Consider the following 11,137-nt stretch of genomic DNA (forward strand, 5'->3'; position numbering starts at 1 on the left):
GAAGAAGATTCTGGCTCAGACTAAGATGAGGGCACAGGAATTGTTAAAGGAAAAGGAATTAAGGAAAATAATTAAGTCAGTAAAGATAGACAAATACATAAATATAGTAAATATATAAAAAAAAAGCCTTACAAAAACATTATTCCCTCCGGATGATTAAAAAACCTGATCTTCCCTACAGCAATTTCCAAGCTTCCTTGTACACGGGAATATCCTAAGTGAATAGGAAATGAGGCAGACTAGGAAAGGGCTCTGGCTGCAGAATTAGCAACTGTGATTTCTGCAAGGCAAAAGGCACAGTCACCAAGGTATGGGAAAGGAGACACCCACTGAGTGTTGGCCTTTATATTAAACAACTTTATTTCTGTACAGAAGAAGGAAAAAAAAAAGTTAAAATTGTAAACACAGGGTAAGTAGAAGACAGTCCCTAGAAACCCCTTTTGCTGCCTTGGCTCAGCTCTGGAAGGTGCAGGAGGGGCCGCAGGAGGGGCCAGGCGGGGAGTGCCACACGGCCGAGCTCGTGCGCTTGAAGTAGCGGGGTTTGCTCTTGTAGAAGATGTGCTCCAGCCTGGGGCTGGGGATGGCCCCAAACAGCGCGTCCAGGTCAGGGGGGTTGTAGTACTGGTGCGTGATGGCCTGCTGGAGCTGTGCCCCTGCAGGAACAACAGCAACAACAAACACATGGATACAGGCGCTACCTCAGCCCGCAGGACCAGCACTCCCCTTTCCCCTCTGAGAACCCAGGAGCTGTGCAGGAGGGGTAGGACACGTCCCACAGCCACCACACCTCACTTCTCAAGAGTTGGGGCTGTCTCCCCCCTTTCCTCTCAGAGGACTCTGGTTTCACCTTAACCCATGAGCGCTTGAACAAAGTAGTGCTGATCCCCTCAGCACAGACAGCTGGGATCTGCCAGAGGTGCACACACTCCTGGACTGTGCTTTGGGATGGCTCCAAGCAAGGCTGAAAAGCTCCAGGGCAGGAGGGAAAGGAAGCCAGCCCAGAGCTGGCACTTACCATCAGCCCAGGCAGGGACAGGTTTCCGTGGGTTGCTCTCATCATCTGTGGAGTCATCGCTGTTCAGATCCAGCCCGTAGCTGTTCTCATTGGCTGGGGGTGACCCTGGTCCTTGAGCACCCTTCAGGGACCCGAGGCAGGATGTGGAGAGGGATTTCTGAAACCACACAGAGAGCTGTGATGAGCAAGGGGAAGCAGCACTTCTATGGCTGAGATGGCCACCAGAGCCCCAAAGTGCTCAAATCATGAACCAACATAAAACTGTCACCGGGCTCCGTGCCTTGACACCCGCTCTTAACACTCCCTCTCCTCCTGTTTTCTGTGGAAAAACCTGGGAAAGGCACACCCTGCATGTCTCAGCACTCGACTCTATTCCTAAACCCTTCCACATATTCTGTCTCATATTCCCTCGCTGGAGCTCCGACACAGCCTGGACGGAGCCCACAGCCCCAGAACAGATTCCCAGCAGAGACAGCGTCGCATCCCAGCTCCGAGCAGCCTTTCCTGTCGCTCTGCCCATGGAAGGCTCCGCAGCCGCAGCCGGCACAGCCCGGCTGCCCAGGGCCGCTCCCGCGGGGATGCCGCCTCAGGACCTGCTGCCCTCCTGTGGCCGCTTCCAGCATCTTTTCCGCCACCAACCACTTGTTTTTCCATCGGATTCCCAGTGCCGAGCGCTGCGGGGGCTCCGAGCTGCGGGGGCTAAGTAGCCACAGAAGGTGGGGGCCACCCGAGGGCTGTGCCGGGGCCAGGGCTCACCTTGACGGCTTTGTTCGGCCATGTCCCAGGGGCAGCTGGTTGAATGGGCTTTTTCTCCTCTCCCGGCTGCTGTTGACCATCAGCTTCCTGTAAGACACGGGAATTAAGTCATTTCTCACTCACACAGAACAGACTCTGACACAGAGCTGTGTTCTCGGCAGCTCTGGCAACATCCAGCCCTCAGTGCCTCTGTGGCTTCTTCTGTAGAAATAACCCCAAATCCAAGACTCCTAAATAAAGCCACTCCTTGCTTTCTGGAGCCCACACTCACCCTCTCTGCTTGGAGCCAGACATTAAGAGCTGGGAAAAGGCATTCTGGTGGCTCATATCTTTTGTCCAGCCCAGGCCCAAGGGGCAGCTCTTTGGGACTTTCTTTCCCCTAATATAGAGAAAAAAAAAGAACTGCTGAAGCTCCTTTTTAACCCAAACTATTTCTCCTCAAGTTTCCCTCCTGTGCTGCTCAGCACTTGGAGTTACTTCCATTTTTCTCCTGCCTGAAAAAGCTTTGCCAGGCTCATTCTGGCCCAGCTGCTGGCAACACAGGAAGAATTCAGACCTTAAATTAAATTTATACAGCACAAAAGAGTCCAAGTGCCAGGGACTGAGGGAAGGAGTGCAGCAGGAGCCCACACAGGAGGAAGAATTGATCCTGAAGAGGAAGAACCATTTGGGGCATTGATTTTTCACTAATGAAGCAATGAATTTAAGAGTAGAGAGTGAAAGCAAATGTTAGTGTGATATTTCAAGACCAGCAACCCTGACTTCAAGCCCCAATGTTCTTTGTGTGAGTGCAAATGAAGTGACACAGAATCATGTGGCACCTGAGGTTTGGGGGTCACGTCCTTTGGGCACAATGAGGAAATGTGGCAGTAAAACATTAATAAATCTCTTATTTCCACACTGATTTCAGGATCAGTGAATGCTCTCTTTGGGGTGTTCTTCCAAGTGACATTTCATGACTGTCACCATACCATGACAGGGCTGAGGGCTCACCTGGCAGGCAGGGAACTCTCAGCCCTAGGCTTGTTCCTGCACAGCACCTCTGTACAATAACAATCATTAGTTTCATTGTATTTGACCCTCTGAACAACATCCCAGCAACACAGCACTTGGAAAACACCTAATCCTGAACCCAGCCTGTGTGCTGCAGAGAGGCTGATCCCAGAACACTCCAACTCCACCTTGGTGGCCTTGCCAGCCAACACTGCTGGCTCCTGCTGTGCTTGGGGGGGCTTCTCCTTCCCTCGCTGCTTGGGATCCCTGGGGGAAAAGCAAGAATTTAGAGAGGCAAGCTTGTCCAGGTGTCCCTCACCCTCTTACAGGCTCCTGCTTCTGCCCCCCAACCTCCAGACAGCCCCAGAGCCCAGGTGCAACATCACATTTACATCCACTGCTTCCCTACGGCCATGGCAAATTCCCTGATCCAGGATGGGCACCAGCTCGCACCTCTCCTTCGCTTGTCCCAGTTGTTGCTGCTCCAGAAGGTTCTTCAGTTCCAAGACTGTCTTCCCCCTTTCCTTCACTTCATCCTCCCTTTTCTGCAGTGGTTCTTGCTGCTCATTTTCCTCCTGAAAAAACAAGAGGAAAACCCTGTAAGGCTCCAGCAGCTGGAACATTTCTCCCTTGTGTCCCAACCCAACCTCAGCTGCCTGGACAGAGATCTGGCAGCCCAGGCCCCAAAATCCCTGCAGAAGCAGGCAGTGACCTGTCCCTATCCCACCAGCCACACTAACACAGCAGGTCCCTGCTATCTCTGTCCTTCTCCATGTGCAGGAGGGTCTTGAGTTGCTCTTACCCCTTTCAGGGCTTTCTGCCTCCGTGCCTCCACTTCCCCGTGTTTCTTGGACCCTTTCCTCTTGCTCCGGTCCTCTGCCACCTTCTCTTCCTTCACCTGTGAGATGTGCACCAGAGAAAGCCACTCCTGTCAGCTCCACCGCTCCAAGGACATACCTCACAGCCTTGGAGGGAGGTCTGGAACTTGGGATATCCCAGATCCCAAGGAGACTGAGACCCAGCAGTGGGTGTGCGTTCGTCCGCTCAAGGTTTGGGAAGGGCTGAAAGGAACATCACTCCTTGTTTTCTAAGGCTGAACCTTTCCAAAGTTTCTTCAGTCCAGCCCAAAATGAGCAGCCAGGCCTCATCTTAGAGGCTGCTCAGGTTCTGGGCCCTCAGGCACAGCTCCCTCAGCCCTTCACAGCCATAACACAGCAGCAGCACTGGCATGTGGCCACCAGCTCACCGGCCTGCGCCCCCAGAAAGGGCCAGGTCAGGCTCTGAAACCCAAACCTGGCCCAAATGCACCCCCTGCTGAGTTACACTCCAGTCCAATCACGTGGGATAGGTGAGGCTGTCACCTGCAGGGCAGACAGGGGCTGCCACATTCCCTGAACACAGAGCAGCATGAACAGGACCTGTCCCAACAGGAATGTGCAGAGGGATTGAGAACAAAAGCCTCCCCTTGTCAGAAGGAATTCTAGCATGCATGGACTTTGCCAGTGCCCTGTTCACACCTCCCTGGTCTCACAGCTCTCAGAGAGGCCCAAAGCCCACTCAGTCTTCTCACCTTCTCATCACTCTGCAGGATCTTCTGCTCCATCCGCTTTTTCTTCTTTTCCTCCATCTGTTCTGCACGCTCCCGAGCCTGCAGGGCCTTCCTCAGACGCTCTTCCCGCTTCCTGGGCAGCGCGTGGGCAAGAGGGGCCCGTTAGCCCTGCCTGCTCCCAAAGTGCTCATTCCAAGTGGGAAGCACAAGGCAAGTCTGTGCTGACCAAGGAAAGAGCAAGGGGAAAGGGGCCCAACTCACTGCTTCATTTCTGCCTGACGCCGTCTCTTCTCCTCCTCCACTTTCTTCCTCCTCTGCTCCTCAGCCTCCTGCTTCTTCCGGAGGTTCTCTAGTCTCTGCCTCTCCTTCTCCTGAAGGGAGGAGAGTTCAGACTGTACCAGGTGCTGGGGGCTGTGTCTCCCCTCAGGCAGCCTGGTACATGCAGTCACTGTTGGAGTCCTTCACCTGAACACTGGGATAGGGAGTGAGCAGAAGGGGAGACAACACGTATTTGGCAACCGGGACTATCCAATGCAAGCAGAGGTACAGGAGGGAAAAAACACAGTTCTTCAGCTGCCCAGAATATATTTAGAAAAGAACAGCACACCCACTAGGTGACCACTTAACCCAGGAGTCAGGAAAATGGTGGAGGGGGAGCACAGTGCAGCCTGGCTCAGAGGCCAGAAGCTACCAGCAGTGCCCAGTCCCAGCAGAACACACCTGCACAGAGATCCTGCCACCTCACCACTGGTGTGGCCAGAGTGCTGATGGACATCGGCATGAGGGGAGAGAGAGGTCAGCCCCACAGATAAGGTGCCATACTTACAACAAAGTCTCCCTGCAGAGAAAGGGCATAAAAAAACCATCATTTAAGGTTTGGAAGTAACACCAGAGCTCCTCTTCCCAGCACATGCAGCCTGTTCCCCTCCTGCCCCTCAGACGTGACGCACCTTCAGGGGGGGCCGGGTGGGAGTGTTGCGCTTGATGAAGTCCTTGATGCCACCCCCTTGTCCCTGCAGGAAGTTCTTCAGTGGCCTGACAGCCTGAGGGGAGAGAGGGAGGGAGCTCAGGGCCTGCCTGGGACAGGGGGCACAGGGCTGTGGTACCACTCACCTTGCTGGCTGGAGAGGGGGATGATGGAGCCTGGTTTGCTGAGGTCTTGAGCTTCTCATCCAAAGGGGAAAGGGGCCGGCCCCCCGTGTGTTGCCCCTGCCACAGGACACCCAGGGCTTGCTTGCAGCCTTTCATCCTGGTGGCATTAGCAGGAGGGACATGAAGTGGCTGTCACACCCTCCAGAGGGATTTACTGGCTATTACACCTTTCTCCCAAAACCTCACCAGCAACACACAGTGAGGAGACACATCAGGTATTCCGGGAGCCAGATCAGGTATTCCAGACACTCACACAGACAAAAACAACCAGGTCAGTCACTTACACCTCAGGAACCCTCGGATTTATCTCCCAGCTCTGAGCTAACTGTGCTAGGGCACCTCTGCTGGTTTGTGCAGGACCTCAGGTGCTCTTCCCCGTGCCAGACCCACTCCCAGAGCCAAACAAGGCTCCAAAAGCCACAGGGACTTCCAAGACACAGGATCTGGCCAAATGAGATTTCAGAGCTACTGGAAGTAGGGAGAGAAAGGCAGGGAAACAATCCCCCTCAACCTTTTTTTAGCACAAATTACTTCAAATGCTAAACCCGAGTCCTTCCAGACCCCTGGCTCATCCCTGCTACCTTGCAGCGTCTCCTACCACATGCGGGAGGAATTCTCCCGGGACTTGGCACAGTTGGGTTGTTCCTGGCTCTTCTGAGGTTCACTGTTGGGATTTACATGGCTTCCTGTGGAGAAACCTGCAGTCAGTGCCACGTGTGAGGCATCCAGCTCCCTCCAGGGACTCTTTCCTCCATTCCAGCTCCAGCTGCTTGTCACATCCTGCAAATCCCACAGGGAACAAAAACCTCCCCCCAACTCCTCCTTCTTGCTCAGAGGCACAGAAAATAATCAGGGCCTCTAAATCTTCACATAATGCAACCCCAGAGGGAAAGGATATGACATTCTGTGGAAGAATCCACAGAGGGGCTCCTTCCCAAATGTCCCCACTCACTTGTTGCAGACTGAAGCTGGACAGGGCAACATTTGTCTCATGGCTTGGACACATTTACATATCCTTTCCCACCTAACTAATGTCTCACCTCTTCAGGAGGTCCAAACTTTACCTGGAAAACCTTCTTGACTAGTCAGAGGTGGTTCTGTTTCAAATCCCTTATTTCCCAGGAACGTCCCCCAGTGAGCCCTAGGCCTGTGTTTTCTGTGTGTTTCACGCAAGGAAAGCAAGACCACCCAGAAGTTACCTGCAGCATTCCCTGCCTGCTGCTCCAGAGGGGACAGGTGCTGTGCAGGAGGGCTGGCAGCTCGGGGACTTGTGCTTGGAACAAGGACATCTCCAGGAACCTGCAGGGAAAGGGGACAAACATTCCCTTAGCACAGCTGCTCCAAAGAACAAGGCTACCAGGGACCTGCTGCCCTGGAAAAGCCAGCTGCTTGCTCAGATAGGGTCTGCCTCCTTCCCAGTGAGGGCTGCGCTGACTCATTTTGGGACATCAGCCACATCCCTGCATCCAGTGACAACCTCAGCAAAGGCACTGACTCAGCAAGAAGGCTTCCACACAGTCTGAGCATTGTTCCTTGGAACTCACCTTTTCCCTCAGGGAATTTGGCTCCAGCTCAGGCCTGTAAAGGAAAAGCTATTTTAATAATTTAAATTCTCACTGAAGGCAAGTTACAGGTGATGGAGGCAGTGTATGGGACTCCAAGGAAGGTGAAGGTTCCTAAGCACATCCAGAGGCTGTTCCAGCCAGGCACTTCAAGACTGGGCTGTAAATTCCTCTGAGGGACTGTCCTGCTGTGCTGCTGGCCCATAACCACCTTGGGCCCCAGTAGCAGGAAAGGAGGGGACTCTGACAGCCTTGGGCTGTCCCTTCCCCAGAGCAGACCTGACTGAACACCAGCTTTCTGGGGCTAGTAGCAGCCAGGAATTCCAGGAACCCCAAGACACACCAACACCCACCCCAGTGAAGGACTTAATCTCACTGTGCCTGAACAGCACAACCTGGAATCTCATCCAGCCCCAGGTAACAGCAACACCTGAGCAGTCCCTGACAAAATCCGTGGCAGAAAAGCCACTGGGAGAGTGTCCTTTACGGGGAATGCTGGGATCCCTTCCCACTTGCCTTACATGGCAGCCTCACCTTGTGTCGCTGATCACATCTTCTTCCACAAAAGCCTCCAAGGAGCTCTGACCTGGAGAGGAAAGCCTAAGTGGAGCTGGGGAGCTCACTCCCAGGCTCCCAACAGCCACAGGGTGCACACAGAAGAGCTCAGGCTTCCTCCTAGGAACATGGATTGCTCAGCTTTCCCCACCAGCACCACACCTCCCTCAAGTGCCACTGAATCTGGAGTGGGCTGGGGAGGCAGAGCACCGAAGCAGCAGCTTTGCTGCCTGCAGCCTGCTCCAGCTGCCTGTGTCACAGACAGCATTCCCAGGCCATTGGCTGCAGCTCCTGCCTCCCTGCACGCTCTGGTGCAGGGATCCGGGGGGTTTGGGCTGATTCCAGGCTCATTCCACCCCCCCATCACACCCCTTCGCTCCAAGTGTTATAACAAATGCTTGGATACGGCGTGACTCAAGGCTGACAAAGCTGAATTCCAGGGGCCTCCATGCTCCACCACAGCCTGTTTGCCTGCAGCAGCAATGGTTTTGGAAAGCCCAAGCAGCCAAACCCTGTCAGGAGCAGCAGAAATAGTGGATACAAGGGATTCAGAGCTACCAGGAATAGCCTGGGCTCCATAACCCCTGTTCCTCTGGTGACACAGCTAGTTTGAGTCTCTTCTATCCTCACCCAAAAAGCATTTGAGCTCCTCTGCCCATTTCAGCCTAACTTCAGGGCTGCACTTTCAGCCCTATTGATTTTTTTTGAGAGCTGGCAGATGCCATAAATTAAAGCTCTTCCCCAGGGAATGCAGCAGTCTTTCCCAATCTAAAGGCACACATGGCTGGAACCAGCCTGACCATGCTCTCCCGTCCACAATTGTGCTTTTTGCCAATTCCCAACCCGTGTACCCCAACTCCACCTGCCCCCCAGCCTTTTCACCTGCTGCAGTAACACCCTGGCTTGAAGCTGCACCCCAGAAGCCCACAAGGACAAGAAGACTTGGGGGAGCTGGAGCCAGGGATGAGCCGCTCCACACCGCTCCATTCCCACATGGAAGCAGTGCAGGGACTCACAGCTCACTCTGCTGGAGGCCGAGGAGGATTCTCGTGCTGCTGCCTTCCTGGCCATGGCCCTGCTGATGGATCTCCGGATCATGTTCTCCCTCCTGCTGGCCAGGGAGCATTTTTCTGCCAGGGAACTCCTATGGCTCTTGCGGGGGGCAGCCAGCCCGCTCCGGCGGCGCGTCCTGGATTTCTCTGTTGCACTTTTACTAGGGGAGTCCTGGAAGAGCAGCATCTCAAGGTCTTGAGGAGATCCATCTCCTTGGAGTGCAGCAGGATCACCATTCCGAGCAGCCTTGGGAGTGGAGGTGCTGGCTCGCCTGGGGTCCTGTTCCCCATCCCTTCCTGGCTGTTCAGCTGGGATCCCAGGGACACCAGGGACCTCCTGGAGCTCTGCTGCTGCATCACCCTCAGGCAGCTGCTCCTCCAAAACTGCTGGAGGGGCTGCTTCACCCCCAGCAGCACCCTGGGGACACTCCTGGCAGTCCAGGTCTGCTGTGAGAACATGTGCCTTCACAGGCTGCTTCCTGGGCAGAGCAGGGGGCTGGAGTGTGATGCCAGCCTGAGATTCCAGAGCGCAGCCAGGCATGGATACATCCTGCCCCTCACAGCCAGGGCTCTGGGGCTGCTCCTGGTTCAGGCACCTCTGGGAATTCAGACTGGAAGACAGCAGCTTGACACCACTCCTCCTTCGGGAAAACCTTAAAGGGAAAGAATTTTGAAGGAAATGATGTCCACTTCCAAGTAAGTTTTAGAGGGAAAAGTGGACAGTGTAAAAGTGAAGCTGCTGCTCACTTCTCCACTCCACCATTTCCCCCTCACAGCCCATCCTATCCCTGGGGAGAGGCATATGGACACAGCCCAGGTGGGAGCTCACACACAAGGGCTGTGCCACACAGACACAGCCCAGGCTGGGTATCAAGAGCCAGGTATGGAGAAATGGGCATGAGAAAGGTGTATTTAGCCCTACACCAAGATCTGGGTTTAAACCTCACCCTGGGAACAGTGCACAGCAGAGGACAGCACCTACAGAGGGACACACCTTCCTGCTGACAGGCCTGGCTGCATCAGCACCTCTCCCCAAACCAAGTTTAAATGAGGGAAAACACCAACAGGAGTTAGCTGGGCTGCTCCCCTGGAGAAGGTGTGACCTGAGCACCCAGAGCAGGGCCGAGAGCTCTCCTGCTCTGATCCGCAGTGCTGCTTTTCCCACTCTCCCTCGCACACACACAAACCTCCCACGCTCCCGCTATTCCTGCTGCTCTCCCCACCCTCCATGTCTGCATCCTGACAGTCTCCCAGCTCTAGCTCTTCCTCCTGTGGGCTTTTCACCACAGTTAGAATGATTTTAGTACCCTAACACACCAAGGGATCAGGTTTGGGCAGCTTTAAAAGTTTGGTTCCAGGCAAATCACTTGGAATTTCCACTTCAGTCCCTTGATAAACCCTTGGAGTCTCCCTGCCAATTCTGACACGGTGCTGGGAATACATCCCTTTCCCAAGTTTTCCGGGCACTGACACAGAGGCTTAGGGAGTGAACACCAGGAGCAGCAACCACAGGCCAAAAGCCAAACCCAGTGAGACAAAATCCAAATCTAAAAAGACAGGAAAATAGAGTGTTTATTATTCTTTAACTATAACCAGGGAAAAAAAAAGAAGTGAAGGAAAGCAGCCAACTTCATCCCAAACTCTCACCAGAATCCAAACAGTGAGCAATCCCAATGTATCCCTTTGATAACTGAGGGAATGCAGGCACCGATTTGTTTAATCCAAACACCATGAGGCAGAGCCAGAGGAAGCTGACCCACCTACCTCCTCCTGCTCAGCTCCTTGTTTTCCTCCCTCATCCAGGAGGACTGCCTTTTCCTCAGCTTCCTTCTCTGCGATGGCGTTTTGGGCAAGAGCATAGGCTCATCCCTGAAGCTGCTGTGAGGCAGAAGAGGCAGAGCACAGATTGCTTCTCTCACTGCCCACATCAACCCTCCCAAAACAAGGGAAGGATGAGGCCCAAACCCACCCACACCCAGCTGGGAGCTCAGGTGGGCAGACGGGTCCCCTCAGGGCAGCCCCTACCTCTTGAGCATCCTCATGCCCTGCTCCTCCACCTCCCGCAGCCAGGCCAGGTGCTTGTTCTGGGCATCACAGAGGAAGCGGGACAGCCTCAGCCCACAGACTTCCAGCAGCTGTTGGGGACCCTCTGCCATTGCCTTGCCTGGAACACAGAGCGAGAGGACAAGGCTGGCGGGCAGCCAGGATACCCCTCAATGTGGGAAAGAGAAACGCAGGTAGCAGGGTGCTCCCAGGCGTGAGAGGGAAATTAAGACAGGTCGGGGCACAGGTGTTGGGTGATCCCCCTCCACGCCCCATACTCCCGGGGACCCTCCCAAGCTCCCAGGGACCCTCCAGAGCGTTCACTCGCCGCCCAACCAGATCTGCCCCCGCTGCTGCCGCCGTCGCCGCCTCGTCTGCTCACCACGCCCTCACAGCATGGCCCGTCCCTTCCCACTCCGAGGTTATCCCCGGCCTCCGCCAATCACAGAGCGCACCTCTC

At 54.6% G+C, this 11,137-nt stretch overlaps 2 protein-coding genes across 3 annotated transcripts; both read right to left on the minus strand.

Moving 5' to 3' along the window:
* Positions 1–341: 341 nt before the first annotated feature.
* Positions 342–5,046, minus strand: LOC131574725 (inner centromere protein-like). The gene is made up of 10 exons (XM_058829405.1): positions 5,034–5,046; positions 4,575–4,684; positions 4,335–4,446; positions 3,567–3,662; positions 3,218–3,339; positions 2,953–3,031; positions 2,043–2,150; positions 1,772–1,858; positions 1,016–1,172; positions 342–653 (listed from the first exon to the last, which is right to left on the minus strand). The coding sequence occupies exons 2-10, from the start codon at positions 4,580–4,582 to the stop codon at positions 454–456; spliced, it is 969 nt and encodes a 322-aa protein (XP_058685388.1). The 5' UTR covers positions 4,583–4,684; positions 5,034–5,046; the 3' UTR covers positions 342–453.
* On the minus strand, positions 4,758–11,134 carry LOC131574724 (inner centromere protein-like). 2 transcript variants are annotated; one of them, XM_058829404.1, is made up of 10 exons: positions 10,660–11,134; positions 10,399–10,512; positions 8,599–9,287; positions 7,562–7,613; positions 7,010–7,043; positions 6,665–6,764; positions 6,064–6,151; positions 5,427–5,562; positions 5,264–5,356; positions 4,991–5,151 (listed from the first exon to the last, which is right to left on the minus strand). In XM_058829404.1, exons 1-10 carry the CDS (start codon positions 10,788–10,790, stop codon positions 5,110–5,112), a joined length of 1,479 nt encoding a protein of 492 aa, XP_058685387.1. In that variant the 5' UTR covers positions 10,791–11,134; the 3' UTR covers positions 4,991–5,109. The 2 variants fall into 2 exon arrangements, with proteins under 2 accessions (XP_058685386.1, XP_058685387.1); XM_058829403.1 differs by having other exon boundaries at positions 4,758–5,151; positions 5,264–5,562.
* Between the last annotated feature and the right edge of the window lie 3 nt (positions 11,135–11,137).

The sequence above is a fragment of the Poecile atricapillus genome, chromosome 1 (assembly GCF_030490865.1).
Source record: "Poecile atricapillus isolate bPoeAtr1 chromosome 1, bPoeAtr1.hap1, whole genome shotgun sequence".
In the NCBI taxonomy this organism is placed as follows: Eukaryota; Metazoa; Chordata; class Aves; order Passeriformes; family Paridae; genus Poecile; species Poecile atricapillus.

Coding starts and splice junctions, on each gene's coding strand:
- LOC131574725 (XM_058829405.1), bottom strand. Junction 1,173..1,771: donor GGCCGAACAAAGCCGTCAAG/GTGAGCCCTGGC, acceptor GTGTGGTTTCAG/AAATCCCTCTCCACATCCTG. Junction 654..1,015: donor TGTCCCTGCCTGGGCTGATG/GTAAGTGCCAGC, acceptor TTGTTCCTGCAG/GGGCACAGCTCCAGCAGGCC.
- LOC131574724 (XM_058829403.1), bottom strand. CDS start 10,790: ATGGCAGAGGGTCCCCAACAGCTGCTGGAAGTCTGTGGGCTGAGGCTG. Junction 10,513..10,659: donor GGCATGAGGATGCTCAAGAG/GTAGGGGCTGCC, acceptor TCTGCCTCACAG/CAGCTTCAGGGATGAGCCTA. Junction 7,614..8,598: donor GGCCTCCAGCAGAGTGAGCT/GTGAGTCCCTGC, acceptor TTTCCTCTCCAG/GTCAGAGCTCCTTGGAGGCT.